Source organism: Misgurnus anguillicaudatus, chromosome 11, assembly GCF_027580225.2.
Source record: "Misgurnus anguillicaudatus chromosome 11, ASM2758022v2, whole genome shotgun sequence".
NCBI classification, from domain to species: domain Eukaryota; kingdom Metazoa; phylum Chordata; class Actinopteri; order Cypriniformes; family Cobitidae; genus Misgurnus; species Misgurnus anguillicaudatus.
The window spans coordinates 34,831,652-34,853,397 of record NC_073347.2 but is presented as its reverse complement, the minus strand read 5'-3'; the positions used below and the strand labels follow the sequence as shown (position 1 = coordinate 34,853,397).

General features: G+C 35.8%; 1 protein-coding gene across 2 annotated transcripts in view; it reads right to left on the bottom strand.

Moving 5' to 3' along the window:
* pcdh15a (protocadherin-related 15a) overlaps positions 1 to 21,746 on the bottom strand; it is a 351,466-nt gene that overhangs the window by 119,638 nt on the left and 210,082 nt on the right. For both annotated transcript variants that reach the window (XM_073873588.1, XM_073873587.1), the window contains 3 exons: positions 18,388 to 18,516; positions 12,188 to 12,493; positions 8,191 to 8,415 (listed from right to left, as the gene is read on the bottom strand). In XM_073873588.1, coding sequence (XP_073729689.1) covers positions 8,191 to 8,415; positions 12,188 to 12,493; positions 18,388 to 18,516 — 660 coding nt within the window. The remainder of the gene's footprint in view (positions 1 to 8,190; positions 8,416 to 12,187; positions 12,494 to 18,387; positions 18,517 to 21,746) is intronic.

Genomic DNA, 21,746 nt, shown 5'->3' with positions numbered 1-21,746 from the left:
AATCTGTTACTGAAATTGGAAACTCGAGATTCAAGGCACATCTGATGATAGCAGCAGCACATCCAGAATTTCACAGATTTGTTTTTCACCCCACAACAGACACTTGATGTAAAGACTGGAGGAATCTTAGGGAATTATTTTTTTTTTCATAAGAAACGAGTCAACAGGATGTATAAACATACGCTTTTACAAAAGAAACAATATTAAAGGAATATTCCAAGCAATTGTCAACCTATTGTTTATGGACCATACCTGTGGGATGTACAATAATCCAGTGAAGCGTTACTGATGTAATTCCTGTGGGAGTTGTTAGTGGTATATCATGCTAGATTAACCAGGTTTATTAAAATAATATCACGACAGTCTTACACTTTGAACACAATGAAGTCGACATTATTACGTATGCAATTCACGTCTTTCGAATCTCCAAGTTTACATACACTGTAAAACCTGATAAGTAAACTCAATCTATTGCCTCAAACCATTTACGTTTTAAAACACAAACTTAAAGCAACACTCTGTAGTTTCCATGTAAACATGACTTACAGCTCCCCCTTGTGGTTGAAAAGCGCACCAGTGCCTGGTATCAGACACTCTTCTGCAGGCAGGGGGAGGGGCGTGGCTGTGTTTCCTACCCTCCACCACCACTTTCAAAGTGTGCTTGTAGCAGACTTAAAAACTTAAAGCAACACTATGTAGTTTCCATGTAAAAATGACTTACAGCTCCCCCATGTGGTTGAAAAGCGCAACAGTGCCTGGTATCAGACACTCTTCTGCAGGCAGGGGGAGGGGCGGGGCTGTGTTTCCTACCCTCCACCACCACTTTCAAGGTGTGCTTGTAGCAGCTAGGAGGTTGCTCAGGTTGCAGCAACAGTACAATTTGTCCAGTTAAAAGTTGTTCTATCACTGAAATAATTTTAGAGACATTATTTAAAGGTAAAAAAACTACATAGTGTTGCTTTAACTTATTCCTCGAAAAGCATTATTTGTGATTTTCAAAAGATTCACAAAATACCTTCCAGGAAAATTTTCTTCTAAAAATATATAAACATACAAATATATCAAATGAAAGAACAGACCATCTGCTTTCAAACAAACAATAAACAAACAAATAAAATAGGGGAAAAAATTTTTTAGCAAAAAGCTGAAATAATTGCATTTTTGTAAAGGAATTTTGTTAAAGATCAGGGCTGCGTTTCCTGATAACGTTGTCTCTTAGCGCGCTACGAAGACCCTTAAGTTAAACCTTAATTACAGGTATACCTTTTTTAGGCGTGTTTCCCGAACTGCACCTTAGCGGGTTTCTTAAGTTATACTTTCCTACGTACGACGTTACCAGGTGCTGTCCATGGCAATGGTGCTGAATAGGTTGATATCGATTGCTCGACAATCAATTGTTCACTTTATGTAATAGGTACTTCGCTGCGTTATGAGAGAGCGGTGTTATTTATTAAAGAAAAATTTCAGAAATAGAAAAAGTTACATTTATTAGGAATATCTGGTAAAAATATTTCAAATTGCAAACAACTAAATATAAACCTTGTATATTTTATTTTATATCAAACCCATGCAAAACTCGCAACTTCATGTCCAAAAGTATAATGCATAAACTGCTCCAATGCATCCATTATTCCTTCACTTTAAAGGATAATTTCCCAATAAATGCGTTGCACAGGGGAATAAGGTGGGTCGTGCAAGTCACCTGGCTTGGCATTACACTTAAAAATATATAAAAACAAATAGTTGTTAATTAGTTCACGCGTTTATGTGCTTGGACACTTGATGCGCAACAGCGCGTTTACAATGCGGATAATGCTTAATGGACGCATTTCTGGAGTCGCGCCTGTCTGTTTACCTTAAATATAACATAAAATATGTGATATATAAATATATATTATGATTGCTTTAGATTTTAGCTTTGATTAGTTTTAATGTTGAAATTTGTTGACCTTATACAAGCAATAATCAAGTGGAGCAGTTTCTTTTGAATGTTTATAAAGAATATGGCATGCAGCTGCCTAACATTAAAAACTTTGATGCAAAGTCGACCTAACATCAATAATAATATTTAGGAAAATCAACAATTATGATTTTGTGATGAATGTGCTCCCGTGGCATGCGATTTTACTTGATTTGTTTTATTGCAGCTAAAATAGCCGGTAAACTAAAGATTTAACGGATTTGAAATGCACTAAGATTCGCTGTATAGCTACCTGCCATAGTTTCACCAACTCCTTCACCCAAAATGTTTTTTTAATAGTTTCTTTAGCCTGTAATAATAGTTCCTTTGGAAAAATATTAAAAATCTAACAACCATCAGTGTAATAATGTCTAATTATGTGAATGTTTTATTCTTTAAAAAAATGCCTAATTTAACACGGAGTGTACTTCAACTTTTTTTAACAGATATTTAGTTATATAGACTGCAATATACACAAGCTTTTATCACAGTCATGGCCCCTAGCGGAGTCAAGTGGGATAAGGTATAGCTTAGAGGGCTCCAGACCAACCTTCCGAACGAACGACTTACAGAAGTGATACGTATCTAAGAACGTTTCGGGAAACACGTATTAACGATAAGGTACAGCTTAAGGTACAACTTAAGAACGACGTAGAGCTAAGAAGGTTTCGGGGAACGCAGCCCTGATTCATAACGATTATCAAAACATACACAGAGTCTAAAATTAGTAAATATATATTTTTTTGCTTCAGTTTTTTATAAATTGGATAATCATGGTATTACAGATTAACATAAAAACTTATCAGGAACATGTTTTGTCATGCAAATGTTTTTTTTTCTTCATTGAGGTAATAACTCGTCAATGGCGGGGAAAGAATTAAATATAAGTGTATATATGCAAATTACAGGACTCCTAAAGTGAAGTGAAAGTTTTAAAACTTTAATGAATTAAGGTAACCGGTTTCCTCAAATGGTTTGAATTGAGTTAACTTTTTAGGTTTACAGTGTATATTTGCGTCTTTGCACTGACTTTGTAGCAGGGCTGCATGATAAATCACATGGGATTGTCATGCGCATCTCATCAAAAAGGCCGGTTCCACGATTGTTAGCATTTCCTACGCAGACCCGTATTTCACTTCACATTTGAGATGATCACCGCTGGTGATCGCCGCGAGATGCATGCCAGTTAAAAAAGTGTCTGAGTTACAACCGACTTGCTCTGATGTCACGCTGACGTGTGCCAAAAAACTCGTCGGATTCTGCAGTCGGGCGCAGTTGCTCTGGTTCTGTTCAGGGCTGGGTTCCCCGAAACCACATTAGTTCTACGTCGTTCTTAAGTTGTACCTTAAGCTTTATTGTTAATACGTGTTTCCCGAAACGTTCTTAGTTACGTATACCTTCTGTAAGTCATACTTTCGGAAGGTTGGTCTGGAGCACTCTTAGCTGTACCTTATCCCACTTGACTCCATCACAGGGGCCATCACTGTGATAAAAGCTTACATTGCAGTCTATAAAACTAAATATTTGTAAAACAAAAAGTTGAAGTGCACTCTGTGTTCAATTAGGCAAATATTTTTATATTTAAAGAATAAAACATTCACATAATAAGAAATCATCACACTGATGTTGTTAGATTTTTAATTATGTTTCACAAAAGAACATCAGCTTCGAACTATTAAATGCTACAAGCTTAAAGGAATATTCAATTTTCTTAAAAGAAAAATCCCGATAATTTACTCACCACCATGTCATCCAAAATGTTGATGTCTTTCTTTGTTCAGTCGAGAAGAAATTATGTTTTTTGAGGAAAACATTGCAGGATTTTTCTCATTTTAATGGACTTTAATAGAGCCCAACATTTAATACTTAACTCAGTACTTAACGTTTTTTTTTTAATGGAGTTTCAAAGGACTATAAACGATCCCAAACGAGGCATAAGCAGTGCCGGGTTAAGCCTTTGTGAGGCCCTGGGCTAAAGCTGGTTTGAGGCCCCCCCAATATACACTGAAAAAAATAAAGGCTGGATTTACTAAGTGAAAATGTGCCCCATTGCGTAATTTTTTTAGTAAAACTTACTAAATAAGTAAAACTTATTTAAATAATATTACTAAATATTTAAATAAATTAAACAATATTATCAAGTAATAATTTTACAATCAGAAACAGCCCAGAAAATAACATTTATTAAATGCAACTCACAACTAAAAGTGCTTCTGTCTGTTCTTCTTTAAATATAATTCCTCAATTAAATTATTAAAATCAAGTTGACGCAAAGTAGGCTGAAATTATTTAAATAAACAATATTATCAAGTAATAATTTTACAATCAGAAACAGCACAGAAAATAACATTTATTAAATGCAACTCACAACTAAACGTGCTTCTGTCTGTTCTTCTTTAAATATAATTCCTCAATTAAATTATTAAAATCAAGTTGACGCAAAAGTAGTAGAGCCCAGAATTCTCAGCCCGAGTCCGACCCGAGTCCGAACTTTTTAATTCTCCCCATTAGGAATTTGTGTCCGCAGATATACTTACTGCATCGCGTATGTTTGTGAGTAGAAGTCTGTGCTGTTGCTGTGGGGTTTTTATGAGAGAAGCACAAACTTTTTAATAGTCTATTTAATATGTAAAACTTGAATTTGAAATAAAACTTACTGCGGAGAGATGTTAATGAGATCTCTATCGTCTCTCTTGCTACGTGACACGACAATTATGTATTATTTCAAATCCGTTTACAAGATAAATATATATACATTGTGTTGTTAAATTGATGAAATTATCTTGCTATATACGCTACATTTATTATGAGAAGCCTTTTCTTTTTACTGTTACACTGTAGACAGTAATATATGTATATTATATAAAACTCTATGGTCGTGAAAGCACATTATACATTATCTGTTGGTTCATGTTGGTCTAGTTTAATTCAGGGTAATCCTTTAATAAAATGTATAATATGTTTATGTATAATAGTATTTTTTGTAATATTCACAGCGCACATTCTCTCGGATCGTTTTAAAACATTTTAAATCATTCTGCAAAATTCTGCATAGATTTTGCAAAAGAAATCCGCAGAAATAGCAAAAAATAACTGCTTACACAGCTTGTACAGCTGTACTCTTGCAGCAATTAAAGCAGTTCAGTTTTGTTTTAAATTGCAAAATAGTTATATTTCTTTTATATTTACATTTTAGAGCAGTTTTTGTTTGTTAAAGTTTTTATGATAACTAGTGGTTAGCGGCCGACAGCAAGTTGACGACATGTATGATGAATTGAGCCTCTAAATCAACACTTCACTTCCCTATAATAACAACTATTTAAAATAAATATTTTCAGCATATCACAATGTTAGTTTAAACGTTTATTATCAACACACACTATTTTTAAAAAGCGAAGGCAGGTTGCTCTGCTGCTCGCAGTTGCAACGGTGCAGAAATAAAAAAATAAAAAGGGCTATACAAAACGAAACGAAATAAACATGAAACAGAATAAACATGCATGTTGCCTTATCTTACAACTTCGCTTTTGCATATACATTTTTTAAATGTAAGGACTTACCACAGAAGATGGCTATTCGTGTATCCATCAAACAGTTAAACTAAAAAAAAGTCGATCCATACACAAACAAAAAATAAAGACACGGCCTTCTTACACGAAATTAATACAGGGAGAAGTCTTTAATAGATTATGTCTTGGATGCTGTCTTACGTTAAAAGTGTACCCGTTAAAATATTATTACTGCAGTTAAAGAGTTTATTTTGATCATGGTTTGATCTGGATAATTCTGAAATTACTTTTCAGTCATTTGCGATGTTACAAGGTTGAACGTCTACACGTATATATGATTTGCGAGGTACATTTGCAAATGATTCATAAATAATACCTCTGTATTTTAGAAGTAATGTATACTCAAACTCTAAAAACAGCAATGTGATTGCCGATGCGCTGAGAGAGAGAGAGAGAGAGAGAGAGAGAGAGAGAGAGAGAGAGAGAGAGAGAGAGACTGCGGCCTTGTACAAGAGTGGAAATGATCGATGTTATTTGAAGTCGGCTCTTAAAGGACAAAATATCCCATAAGCTATTACGTAGCTATTATTAAAAAATTTTCAGAACATTCTTGCGACCCAGTGGTTGGGGGCCTCTGCTTTAGGTAGCACTTACGCATAATTACGTCAATCAAAATGTTTTTAAAAACTCAAAATAGAAGGGTTAGGGTTAGTCTCGGAGTGTGTTCGGGGCCCTGGGCTGCAGCCCATGTTGCCCATTAGGATAACGCGGCCTTGGGCATAAGGGTCTTATCTAGCGAAACGATTGTAATTTTTGACAAGAAAAATAAAAAATATTTTTAAACAAAACTTCTCGTCTAGATCCGGTCGTGATGCACCACGTGACCCCTCGCAATACGTCATGACGTCAAGAGGTCACAGAGGACGAACGTGAAACTCCGCCCCAGTGTTTACAAGTGTTGAGAAAGAGGACCGTTCCTACGTTGTTGTATGTCAACTGATACTAATTAATGTCTTTGTGTTAGTTTATTGTTTCATAATTGTTGATTTTCTTAATTATGATTATTAATTTTAATTCGACTTTGCATTGATTTGCATTGTTTTTTAATGTTTTATAACTTTGAGGCAACTGCATGCCACATTCTTTATAAACATTCAAAAGAAACTGCTCCACTTGATTACTGCTTGTATAGTCTCCTAAGGTCAACAAAATTTCCACATTAAAACTAATCAAAGCTAAAATCTAATGCAATCATAATATATATTTCTATATTATATAATATATATATTTTATATGTTATATTTGAGGTAGACAGGCTCCAGAAATTTTGTCCAAGCACAATAAACGCGTGAACTAATGAACACCAACCGTTTGTTTTTATATATTTTAAGTGTAATGCACAGCCAAGCCAGGTGACTTGCACGACCCACGTTATTCCCCTGTGCAACGGGGTTTGAAATAAAATAAAATATACAAGGTTGAATTTAGTTGTTTGCAATTTGAAATATTTTTACAAGATATTTCTAATAAATTTAACTTGAACTATTTGTGAAATTTTTCTTTAATAAAGAACACCACTTTCTCATAACGCAGCGAAACCTATTACATAAAGTGAATAATTAATTGTCGAGCATATACATATCGCCATAGACAGCACCTGGTAACGTTGTTCATAAGAAAGTATACCTTAAGAATCCCGCTATGGTACAGTTCGGGAAACACGCCTAGAAAAGGTATACCTGTAGTTAAGGTTTAACTTAAGAGTCTTCGTAGAGATGTAGCACGCTTAGAGACGTTAACAACGTTATCGGGAAACCCAGCCCAGATTAGATAAAAGGTTTGTATTGTTTTTGTCGGGTCATAGACAAGGTCAACTGTATTTTTACTCAATGCCGATTTAATATTAAAATCTTATCAGTTAACGGTTAATGTTTGGTAAACAAGCTGCGGTTGTCGGTCGGAAAAATGAACATCCCTACAGCACACCTTATCAAAACCCATCAATTATTAAATATTGTGCTCCTAAATGTGTCCTAATCTTCTGTGACCATCAATAGCCAAAACACATTTATTGAAGCATTATATACTTAAAAATGAAAGTTTAACATGAACTTCAACAAGTTCATTTTTTCTAAAGCACTTTCATCAAACACGCTACAGCTGCTTTAAACTGGAGGAGGCTAATCCTTCAGTTTTGATCCCCCGGCTAATCTTCGGAGGCACTGGAGAGTGCTCCCGCTAAAATCCTCCCATAATTGCAGTCACAAAGCTAATGAGTCATTCAAGCCTAGAATAGCTGTGCCAGGCTAAGATCCGAACCTTCGTCGAGCTTTGTCTGTCACCTTGTCACCGTCAACCAGAAATAACACGACAGCAACACAGGCAAACGCGGGCAAAGATCCAGTAAACAACGCCCACAATCCTGCCAACACAACAGCTTCCCTTTCAGGACTAATTGAATTCAGAGATCAAATCTTTTGCAGGCATTACTGGAACACAGTCAACAGCTTCTGCATGCAGCCACATTGACGCTGGATGAGCTCTGAAAGATCTAATCCAATCACCGGCTTCTTCCCATGCCACTAAACCTGATGAAAATTCACTTCTTTCCTCTCCGGTTCCAAACCTTTTTTTTTCGTCAGGAACCTGCTGAACTTTCAAGAAAAACTTTGTAACTTCGATGGTGGCTGATGATTGGGACGGCACTTTCGACTGACTTACCGTGATCCTAACGATGACTGTTGCCGTGCCGGGTGGCAAGACTCCGCCGTGATCCAGCGCCTCCACTTCAAAGGTGTACGTGCTGTTCCCTGCTGTTAGGTCCTCAAAGTCCAGAGCCTGAAGCACAGAGACGGCGCCGGTCAGCCGGTTCACAGCAAAGAGCTGCCGGGCCGCTTCTGTTTTGATTCTGTAGGTCACCTTATAGACGAGATCTGCATCCACCGCCTGAAAAATAGAGAGACAAAAGAGTGAAGGTTAGGAAAGAAAGAATTAATGATCTCAGACTTCACCGTGTACTACATTCGTATCTAACAAGCTCCTCAAATGGGTCATATCATCAGGAATCACATTCCTATTGATCATTGGAGATAAAAGCCCACAGAAATAAGGCACAAATGGAGGGCGAATTTCTCTTTAACTGTAGCGGTTTATGTTGAATCCCCATCCCGAAGTGCATGACCAGGGTGCACAAACGCCATTTTCCTCCAAAAATATATTTTAAAAATATGATAAATACATATTGTAAAAAGTTAATTAAGTCAATTAAATATATTTTTGAATTTGGAAATAATTAAATTTAATTCACTTCATATATTAACATATACTTAAAAATGTATTTCAGGGGCAACAAATACATTTCTAATTTTATATTCCATGTGGCAAAAAGTTGATTCTTTTCCATAAAATATTTTGTATATATATATATTTTAAATATTTTAAATATAAATATATGCTAAATACAAGTACATTTTATAAAGTATACTTTTGAAGTTTTTCTTCCAAAGCTACGTGAATTCATTGGATTGAAAATATTTTTTAATGCTTTAAAATGTTTTTATTTTTAAATATATTGCAAAATTTAAAAAAAATGGCCAAAATATATATCTTTAAAAAATATTTGTGTAAATATATTCCAAAATGTATTTCAGCACATTTTTTGGCCATTTTTTGTATATTTTTAAATATATTTAAAAATTAGGGCTGTCAAAAAATAAATTGCGATTAATTGTATACAAAATAAAAGTTTGTGTTTGCATAATAGATTTTTGTGTGTATTGTGTGCAATTATTATGTATATATGAATACACACATACATGTACAAATTTAAGAAAAAGTTTATTTTTGTATATATTATTGGAAATGTATATATAATATAAAAAATAAAATATAAATAAATGTAAAAGTAACACAAAAATTATGTTGATTTAACAAAAATGCAGCATATTTCTTACAATGCATATATTTTAAACCCAATGCTGGGTAAATATTGGACAGAAAACATGTTAGGTTACAAATAAACCTATGCTGGGTTGTTGTTAACCCAACCATGAGTTGAAACAACCCAGATTGCATTGCAACAACCCACCATAGGTTTATTTGTAACCCAACATGTGTTCATGACCCAAGAGTGTACATACACATACATGATAATTGCATGCACAACATGATGCTAATCATGCTCATTAGAAGTCAATGCCAAATTAATGCTCAGAGGAGAGATTTTGTGTGTGTGGAAATCTTTCAGGTGTCATTTTAGGTTCCATTAAATTCTACACCTATCTGAAAGATAATAGAAATGTATTGTATAAATAAACCATCAAAATTCCCCAGAGAGAAAAATCACAAAGAATCTGATGACTTTATCTGCTCCAGACCAGATCTGTCACCGAGACCCCTGACGTTCTGACACCAACTGGCACTGCAGGGGCCTGAAGGTGTCAGACAAACCGAGATAAAAATATGCTAGCAAAATCACCTTCTTCAAACTGTGTCACTCAATTACCAAACCTACAACCCCAACACGCACACATCTGAGGGAAGATTTCACTCACTATGTTGCCATGAATGGCACAAAATAAGTATTATTTAGTATACTTTAGTATTATTTACCATACATTCAATTTAGTCGCCTTTTTGTATGCTTTTTATATATGCATATTTACTACTAAAACACAGTGTTGGGGTAACGCATTACAAATAATGCGCATTCCATAAAAATATTACTTTTCTGAAGTATGGTACATGTTTACCATTCAATTCCTCAACTACACCATTAGCTGGCTTGTAAAATATAATTTTTTTTTTGTGAAAAATTCACATAAATTATTATCTAAATTTCATTAAAATCGTTTTTAGATATTGATCTAGATGTTATGTGTTGAATTCGGCCATCAGGTGTTTAAAAAAATATTATAGTTTAGGAAATAAATAATTTCGACCAGGCCCATAAAGACCCATTCATTTCACTGGATGTGGCCAACTGCTCACATCACTACTTTAGTAATACATTTTGTGAATTTATGTATATGTAAACATTAGAAAGGGCATTAAAAATAAATATTATTTCAAATAGTATATTTTTTGTAGTTTTTGATGCATTTTGAAAAGTCTGTTTTTACAAAATGGCACAGAAATTTGACTGGATGTAAGTGTGTGTGTGTGTCTGTGTTTTCATTTTCCATTGGGGTCATTTACACATCTTTAGAACGACTTAAGCCCATTTTTTTATATGAATATTGACAAATAGTCTGGAAAAGTCACAAAATCTTATTCCACTGAGATGATCGGAGCCATGTTTTTTAACTAGAGAAAAGTGGCTTGGGGTAAGATTGATTTGACAAGATTATGTCTTATTTTCCATGTTGTGATGTTAAAAGGTAGGGCTGGACTTGAATTCATCCATCGAGAATTGATCGGATCGTTGGAAGTTGAGTCAGGTTGCTATTTGCAAATTGCTGCAATCTTTTCCTGATTGAACGTATTACTTTATAAATGTACACATTAATATTTTAGTTACTTATTTAAAAAAGTAATGCGAGTTACTTTTCAATTTAATTAATTCAATTTAAAAATAAAATAATGTACTTAATTAAACTGAACATATTAACGTAAAATTACGTACTCTGTGCACCTGAGCGGGAAAAGTTTGAGTCAAAATTTCAGACCAGAGCTTGACATTTTTTGTGATCATAAAAACACCTGCAAGGCCTGAAAGAGATCAAACCTCAGCAAAGTAATAAAAAGTAACCCAAAAGTAACTTAAAAGTAACGTAAGGATTACTTTCCATTGAAAGGATCTAAATAACGCAATTAGTTACGCAAATTTAATGCAAAACTGTGAAAACCGCTTTTTATTATTATTTGTAAACATGTAAAGACCCATGGTAAACCACATGTTACGTCTACGTCTCCAAGGGCAAGACTATTCTTAGATTTTAATATGTATTATGTTTTATGATGTAGTTCTTGGCGAGTAACTGAAAATGTCAGTTTTCATTTACAATTGGTGCTTGTTAAGTTTGGTTGTTTATTTCAACATGCTGTGTGGGTTGTCTAACACCTTCTGCATTGGACTAATAAGCATAGACTTGTGCAAAACAGGACTAGGAGTGTGCATTAAGTCAGTCCATTTTGATTTTATGTTGACATTTAATATACTAACATAGCGACATATAGTCACCTGCTTAACTTACACTGCAGATGATATGCAAATAAGATGCAGGATTTGTGCTGAAATACCGCAGAAAAACTTGGACTGTTTAATGAATTCACCTCTGAGACTTTTTGTACACATTTGTCCTAGTTTGTATCGAATTCATTGGTGATTGTGTTCTGTTGGCGTCCCACTAAAATTCCCAAGAGCCCAGACGCTCAGAGGCACATTTACCACAAGACATCATCTTCTGCCTTTCACACTGTGTCTGTCAAGCGTGTCAATATTTATCTAGTTAAATATGCAGACCCGTCGGGAATAAACGAAAAAACTGCAGACGAGCTACCTCCAACACCCTCAATAGAGACAAAAAACACATAATCAGCCAGTTAGTGTCAGGACAGGAGACGGAAACACACGCCCACAAACAATCACAAACAGCTTTAGTTAGGTGAACGAGTCAAACAGACACCAGCTGATTAACACTTTAATTAACAAATTATGTTAAAACTAAGTTTGTCTTAAGAAATAAATAGTACTGTAAATTTTAACGACTGCACTTACACTGAGTCTCAGTATGACGGTTCCAGCAGGCGTGTTTTCGGGGACGTTGACTGTGTACGTGGCCTGTGAAAACACAGGGCTGTTGTCGTTGATGTCCATCACCTCCACTAGAAGTGTGATGGTGGCCCTACGCGGGTCTACCGCACCATCGGATGCCTCCACAATCAGGTCGTACCGGCTCCGCGTCTCCCTGTCCAACGGTACCGCCGTGACGATGGTGCCTGTGGAGTTTATGGTGAAAAGAGAGGCGTAGGAGAGCAGCCGGTAGCGAACCTGCCCGTTCTGTCCCGCGTCAGGATCGGTGGCCTGGAAACAAAGATTCACATTTGTGATCAGGCAACATTCATGCAGATACTTTATAATTCCTGCTTGTTTATCATAAGGGTTTGCCACTCAGATCTGGTACCGAGGTATTATGGACAAATGATTTTCAGTTTTTCAGACACACTTATACTGTGAGAAATGTTTTAGATTCTGCAACACTGTATCGATATGAAGCATACAACTATAGACAGCTTAATGTGTGTGCATGTGGGCAAAAGTAGGATATTAAATGTTTCTGCAGCGAAGGAAGTGAAACTTGTTAAGTACAAATAAAATGACTAAAGTGACATTTGTGAAAATAAGACATTTCAATTACTGACTAATAACCTTTTCGTTGACATTTAAGTGAAATTACGAAACCTAAACATAAGAGCCTAATAAAAAATGCTCATTTACAAGAAAACTTGTCAGATGCACTTAGAGGGTTTTGCATCTGAACTCTTCAAACAATAGTATAGTATAGAGTATAAAGTATAGTACAGAATAGTATAGTACAGTACATTATAGCATAGTATAGGACATTACAGTATAGTATAGTACAGCATGGTACAAGATAGTATAGTATAGTATAGTAAAATATAGTATAATATATAGCAGGGGTCTCCAACATGTCGCTCGCGAGCGACAGGTAGCTTGTGTCTTAATTGCAGGTAGCTCGCTCGTGGGTTTATTTATTTATTTATTTTCTGTGGTTATTGCGCATTTGGATGTCTGGTTAGTGTTGCAAGTTCCTTCGGTAGTAAAGACAGGGTGCGGCAACCGGTCGATCCGCGCAAAGCTGTGAAGCCCGCGCCGCGGCAACCGGACGATCCGCGCAACACCGAACACACCTCGAGTCGAGGCACTATGCTTAAAAAGGATGCCGTGATTTTCGGATTCATTTTTGATAAAACGAAAATACAGTCGTCGTCACAAGTTCAATGGGTTATCATCTCATATTAAAACATCAAATGTCAAGAGATACCAGAAAGCCATACGTGACATACATGCACATCCCTATTATGAATCCAAAAGCAGTAAAAACTCTATGTTTGGAACATCTTTCTAAATCTGATCTTTAATAATTGATTTTTTTATTCAAAATGTGGTATTTTTGGAAGAATCCTACCTATATCTAAGAGGTAATAAAAAAGTATAAATAAAGACAACATGAAAGTTTTTTGTTGTTGTTGTTGGATCTGTTCTTTCATTTGATGTATCGTATGTTTATGTTTAAAGAAAAGCATTTTCTGGAAGGTATTAACATTTTGTGAAAAATAAAAAAATGCTGGCACTGGCTAGCAACTTTAAATAAAAATTGCTGGCGGGGAAAGAGTTCCAATCACTGTGAGTTAATAGACAGGTGTCTATTAACTCACTAATTTAGGTATTACGTGACACAAGTAGCTCTCGGCCAATTTTATTTTTTAGAAAGTAGCTCTCCAATGAAAAAAGGTTGGAGACCCCTGATGTATAGTATAGTACATTAAAGTATATTTTAAAAAGGTTAGTTCCAATCCTTGATTCTGATTGGTCAATATGTGTGCTTTATTCGCAATAAAACACTGCTATGACCGCTTCACCCAACGGTTCTATTTAATATCACTGCGCCCTTAGCAACACCCTTAGCAACACATAAACATATAATGAGACAAAGTCTGAGAACAGTTTGTTGTTTTTATTTGAACTTTCCTGTTGTTTTCCGCAGTCAGGGACTATTTTTTCTAGCGGAAGGAATGCTTTTATTAATTTAACTTCATGAAAGTTGCACTAATATTTTTTTTACTTTAATATTGTGTGGTAACCGTTTTATAAAAGCAATAAGGTACTCGAGGCAAGTGCTGCATCGTGAATAAGCAACGGCCGAAGGGGTTGCAGGCACTCCGCTTCGCGTCGTGCCTAACAACGCCCTTCAGCCGTTACTTATTCACGATACAGCACAGCCTCTCGTACCTTATTGCTTACATATAGCACAGTATAGTATAAACTACAGTAGTATAGAACAGTATAATATAGTATTGTATAGTATACAGGGTTCCCACACCTGAGTAAACTTCAAATTCAAGGACCTTTCAAGGACTTTCCAGATCCAATACCCCCAAATCAAGGACTAAATGTGGGGACACATTGAGATACATTGTTACAGTTCCCTTTTGAGGGAACTCGTGCTGCGTCACTGCGGTGACACTTTGGGGACACCTCCAGGGGTAAGTGCGTTTGAATGTGAATATCAAATTCAACCAATGGTGAGGCTTAATGACAAAGACAGGGTGACGCGGGAGCCAGGAAGTATATCGCTATCTGAAATATTGCCAAAGACGGCGTTACAGGGACGCAGGAAGTATGACAAGGAAGACGCAGTGTCTCGTTCTCTTCTCAGGGAACAACAGTTACATACATAACCCGAGACATTTTCATTTGTCAAACACAACTATGCAAAAAAGCATTTTGGTATGAATCAACATTCACATAGAGAAGATATAAGCATTTAAAGTGAACAGTTTAGCATGTGTGCTTAAAAAGTCTAGAATTTTTATGATATTATCCTACAATACACAGGAAATAATATGGATTTTAATTCCAGAAAACTTCTTGCATTTTTATTCTTGGCGGAGTTTACCGGAAGTTACGTGTTGACCACGAAAGCTGCTTGTTTATGTTGTTACTGCTGAAACCGTCTATATTATATAATAGTATAGTATAAAGTAGTTTTTTACAATGATGCAAAATTAAAATATTTGTACTATTTGTGACTATTTTTAGTTTTTTTTTTTTTTGTGATACAGAGTAAATTGCTACCATGATGTCAAATTTTGGTAATAACACCTAACTTTAGACACCCGAAGCCTTCAGAAGTCACATCTCTGGCAGTCCTTAAGGGCAAAGAAATCTAAATGTGCTTAACTTTTCCTAATTCCTGCGTGATTGGACCATCTCATTTGTATTAGAGCAGGGGTGCAGCGCTTGGGTATAATGATTTCAGAGGTGCTGCTATAATTCCTTCCTATAGTAATTACACATGCAGATGGCAGAGAGAAAGATGGAGGAATCAGAGACTCCATCCAGAAGGGAGGAAAAGATGAGGGGATGAAATCCAAATGCGGATGAATGGAAATAAGAGAAATGAAAGGAGCACATCGGGCCCGGAGAAATTACGGCCACATCTGAGCAGCGGGGATTGAAAGTCTCACCAGAAGCACTCATCACACGTCCTGACAACACACTTACACAGCATCTGCTCGCTTCAATAATTAACTAATGGAAGGAATATGTAAACAAAACAATAAATAAACAAATAACAATACATACATTTAAAGCTGCTTCGTAGTCACTGTTGTTTACTATCACAACGCCGGGGAAAGTTTTTCAACAACTGTTATGTGCTAAAATTACACTCTATGCTTACAACAAAAGTTGAAAATCATATTAATGATTTCAATTTATTTACTGCAAAACTACAATGTAATTTGCATATTTAAAACATAAGTAATTTTTGTGCCAATAATTTTTTTTTTAATAAACTATTTTCAAAACCCTAAATTTGTGCCATTGGTTAAGGTTACTTAGGGACATGCGTCACTGCTATAACTATGTTATTGCTTTGATGTTGCTCGAATTTCATTTTCAGTATAAACTCTAAAATGAAATTTGAAAGTTTCATATGCACAAATAGGCTCACAAAATTATTTGTCACCATCACAAATACTGCGACCGTAACATGTTTGGCTTTGGGTTTTGCACTTTGTAGTGCAGGAACACATTGAATGAGCGGATGTGTGCGGCGTGGGATTCCTGGGGTGTGACATAAGTTTCTGTCTGTATGCTTGTTGTTTGTCACAGCAGAAGAATCCAGGAGGTTTTGATCTCTAGCGGGACCCGTGTGTGAATTTGAGAAAGGGACCTCAAAGTTCGGTGAGCACCTGCGTATGAACGTGGCAAGAGACACAGCCCGTGTCTCAGTGACAAGAGAATGATGAAATGAAAAGAAAGAGATTGAAAACAGAGAAACAGCATTTCATGTATATAAATGCAAATTATGTTTCTATTTATTTAATTTACCAAAAAACACAAGTGGAGATATCTCTCTGCTACCGTGTTGAGAGAAAGACAAGGATGTTTAAAGTGACTGTGTAAGCATGATGGGTATAGGAGGGGAGAACCTGGCAAAAAGTAACACTTGTTACTTTTGTCCTGCTTCTAATACTGTTGCATTATGAAAATTATATTATTCTAATTTAATTTCATAGTGTTCATACCGTTGAACATGTTTTTATCCTCAACAATTGCTGGGTTGCTTTTGTACCGACCCCCTTAGCTGACAATGGATTAAAAAAATCTTAAGTTAAGAGAAACTACGGCGTTTAGTGTCGCATGCTCACGTGAAACTTTCGCGGGCGCACGCAATAATTTCACAAGCGCACGCGAAAGCTTCACGTGAGCACGCAAAACTAAATGCTGTAGTTTCATGTGTACACGCAATATTATCACGTGCGCACACGATATTTTCACGTGTGCACGCGAGAGTTTCACGTGCGCACGTGAAAGTTTTACGTGAGCATGCGAAAGTTTCACGTGAGCACGCAAAAGTTTCACGTGAGCACGCGAAAGTTTCACGTGAGCACACGAAACTAAACTTTATTTAATTTTTGCTCCATGTCCCCTTAGGGGCTCCGTACTTTTGAAACTGAAATGTAAAATGAAATTATAATTTACTTATTTTTTGCAAAAAGCTAATGAGAACATATGTTTGCAGTAACATATGAACAAGGTCATAGTCATGTATATTTACTAAAAACAAGTGTAACACAAAAATCTTGTTCTGTTGTGTTACTTTCGTCCAAGCTGACATGGTCAAAAGTAACAATGCACTACTTATGTTCAAAGTGAAATAATTAAAAAGTCGTTTTACATTTTTACAAAATTTTACCTGGTATTGATAGACCACACTTGTGAGTTACTGACCACAGCAAAAATATATCTCTGTCTAAAACATTAGCCTTTAAAATAAAGTTTTTCTGAAAAATGATACTGTACCCTTACTGTAAAAAAATGCACAATTTTTGTCAAATCAACATATCTTTTTTTAGATTACTTTAACCTCAAAAAATAAATTAAATTTTTTTAACAAAGTTATTTAAACTTTTTTAAACCAAAACTTAAAATTGTGGGTTGAATTGACTTGAAAAACCAAGTTGTTTTAAATTTGTGCTGCATATTTTTTCCCCTTAGTTATATTGAGTAAGTGTCATGCTGATGAGATGCGGTGATGCGACAGCTTTCTTAAAGCTAACATTTTAAATAAAAAATAAATCCAACTACTTAACAAAACAATAGACTTTTTGTGTCGCCTTCAAATTGTTCTGCCATGCCAAACTTTGCAAGCCTATAAGAAAACTATGTTTTTGATAAATATAATGTCGCTCAACAAAAGACCACATCTGTTTTATCCGTGCACATTATCTTACACCTGTCAATGACATCAGCACCAAACCCTATGATCAAGACATCACAGAACGACAAAGGGACGTCTATAAAGAGATGTGTGATGCCAGAGCAAATGACGGCGGTATTGTGATTAAAAGCCAGATGCGTCTTCCATCGATTATCTTTCTAACTAACCAAAACAAGATTAATCTAACACTCCAATTAAAACTCCGCAGGGCTTGGCAGGACAAAACAGAAGCAGACGTCAGGGACAGACTGTAAAGAGACTAATGACTCTAATTTACCAAGACATAATTGGGGCATAATAGATAGTGCTGTTTGAAGATCTATGTTGAATGACAGGTGAGGGCACACAAGACCCCCAGAAGCACCTACAGCTGGCAGGACGAACACCACCAATCAGAGTAGTTGGGTAAAGTGACATGAACTTTAACTTTTGTTGTGGTACTTACCCTGACTTGACCCACAAACACATTAGCTTGTTCCTCCTGCACTGTCAGGTTTCTGGGTAGAGTAAGGTCAAAGGTTGGGTCGTTGTCATTTACGTCCGTCACAACAATGCTCACGGTGGCGGTGGATATCTGCAAATACAGAGAAATATATTAGATATCAAAGGAATTAAATGTCTATTGCGAATTAACAACATTGGATGTGTGAGGATAAACACCCAAGATCCTTGTTGGTCCTGGAATGACATTTCTATCAGCCGACCTGATATTTTTTGTGGAATAATAATATTGACTTGTTTGATTAAGTGACAAATACAACAATAAGTTCATTATGATATATCTTTAATTTAGGGGTATAAATCATCACTGATTTTATGTTTCAATTTGATTCAAATTCTTACGTCAATGATTCGATTCAATCCGATATCACAATGCGTTGCATTCTCAATTTGTTATATTAAATTTTTTATATATTAATATTTAATATTAAATATTATTATACAAGTATCTCCCTTACACTTTTACCTTTACAAGTTTACTTTTTGTCTGTCTTGTTAAAGTCCCGCATTAAAACTCTGCGCTAGAGGTCTTCGCAATGTACCCGACCCGAAATGACCCAAATCACTTTTTACCCGAACCTGACGTGCATATTTTTTTTTTAAAGAAAGACGAGCCGAGACAAACACGAGAAAATTAGACCTGAGACTGACCTGAACCAGTGGCAATTTTAAACCCAACAGGACCCAAATGTAAATGGCACCGATGTGTGTGCAGTCTGAATCCCCGTACCCGTTGGCATTGCATCCTATTAGGCTCACTGCTACATTCATTTACATTTGTTATCTGACGACGACACCAAGGTAACTCCTAAAATGTGCATTAAAAACTGATTGACAGGCCTGTCTCAACAAAAATTAACCTACCGCCAGCCACACGATGTTGCATGCGCTCTTGACAAACAGAAGAGGGGTTGGAAAAGTACTATATGCACAAAGTGAGTTCGGGTCGTTCCGGGTCCGAAAAACACATTAATTTTAAATTACCCGTTGCCGCTATTATTATACCCAACCCATGACGAGCCATACGTGTAACCTCTCGGTTCGGACCTTGGGTTTTCGGATCTAAGTGGACCCTTGAAGACCTCTATTCTGCGTCAGAGATGCGTGCTCCATTGATTATGCGCATAATGCTTTGAGAGGCAATGGGGCATCTTTATCATATCGATTGAGGGCTTCACATCATAAAGAATTCTTAAAGGAATATTCCATTTTCTTAAAAGAAAAATCCAGATATTTTACTCACCACCATGTCATCCAAAATATTGATGTCTTTCTTTGTTCAGTCCAGAATAAATTATGTTTTTTGAAGAAAACATTGCATGATTTTTCTCATTTTAATGGATTTTAATAGAACCCAACATTTAATACTTAACTCAACACTTAACAGTTTTTTTCAACGGAGTTTCAAAGGACTATAAACAATCCCAAATGAGGCCTAAGGGTCTTATCTAGCGAAACGATTGTCATTTTTGACAAGAAAAATAAAAAATATATACTTTTAAAACACAACTTTTCGTCAAGGTCCAGTCCAGCGCGACCTAACGTAAATGCGTAGTGAGGTAGGGAGGTCACGTGTTACATATATAAAACGCACATTTGCGGACCATTTTAAACAATAAACTGCCACAAAGACATTAATTAGTATCAGTTGACATACAACAACGTAGGAACGGTCCTCTTTCTCAACACATGTAAACACTGGGGCGGAGTTTCGCGTTCGTCCTCTGTGACCTCTTGACGTGATGACGTAGTGGGGTCAGCTGGCGCATCACGACCGGATCTACACGACGAGAAGTTGTGCTTTAAAAGTGGGTATTTGTTATTTTTATTGTCAAAAATGACAATCGTTTCGCTAGATAAGACCCTTGTGCCTCGTTTGGGATTGTTTGTGGTCCTTTGAAGCTCCGTTGAAAAAAACTGTTAAGTGTTGAATTAAGTATTAAATGTTGGGTTCTATTAAAGTCCATTAAAATTAGAAAAATTCTGCAATGTTTTCTTCAAAAAACATAATTTCTTCTCGACTGAACAAAGAAAGACATCAACATTTTGGATGACATGGTGGTGAGTAAATTATCTGGATTTTTCTTTTAAGAAAATGGACTAATCCTTTAACAGCGGTTCAAGTAAAAAAAGCACTTCATTTACAAAGTAAAGAGAAAGAGAGAGAGAGAGAGCAAGCGCGCGAGAGAGCGTGAGAGAGCATGCGAGAGAGAGAGAGAGAGAGAGAGAGAGAGAGAGAGAGAGAGAAAGAGCATGTGCAAGAGAGAGAGCGAGAGGCTTTTTTAATAATATATTTTTATGCATCGATGCAGTAATCATTCACATTAGCATCGTAGAAATTATTATATTCTACAACCCTATAATATTGATGTGTTTTATTTTTTCAATAAAATCTAGTGATTATAGACGGTTTCATCTGACGCACATGATACACGTCTGGATCCGAACCTTACTCCTGGTTTCGTTTTTTTAATGGTGTGACTAGTTGTTAAACTGATCTCTTGAACAAATGCCTCGTCGAAAAGAACAAATGTTTTGGTTTCCTAGGTAATCTATGTGTTGTTTTTTTTGCTTGTTATATAAATAAACTACGTTTAAAGAACTTTGTTGTTATTTATTCTTAGCGGAGTTTACCGGATGTTACGTGCGGACCGCGACAGCCGCTTGTTTATGTTGTTACTGCTGAAACGGCCTATATTAAGGGAATAGCTGAAAAATCGTTTGGCTACCTTGCCAATAAATAAGTATAACTTCTACTATTAGTATTTCAAATTTTTATTATATAATTTTCAAAAAAATACTTCAACTAAGTTGAAATTTCGCAGTATTTATTTATTTAATAAATGAAGGCCCAGAATGACAATGCAAACAACACTCTGGTGCATCATGTATCATTAATGCCACATCAATTCTGCTTAACACATTATGAAGAAAATACATTGTGAAGACACTACATAGTAGTGTTGTAGTTCTCGGTCTCAAGACCACTTTTTAAAGGTCTTGGTCTCGTCTTGGAATCGACCACATTTTTCTCGTCTCGTCTCAGACAAAGAGGACTCAGAATTTTATTTCAAGACCGGTCAAGACCACAACTGATGGCACATCACAATTTATTTTTATCATTAATTTTATGCAGGTTATTCGGGTTTGGCATATGATGTTGGCATTGTTTAAGTTTCTCCCAATGACAATTTTTCTAATTTTAATACTAAAACACCTGCATTGTGTTAAGTGTATGGCAAGCCATGGAAAGACAGTTAGAATAAATGGTTAAAGGAATAGTCTACTCATTTTCAATATTAA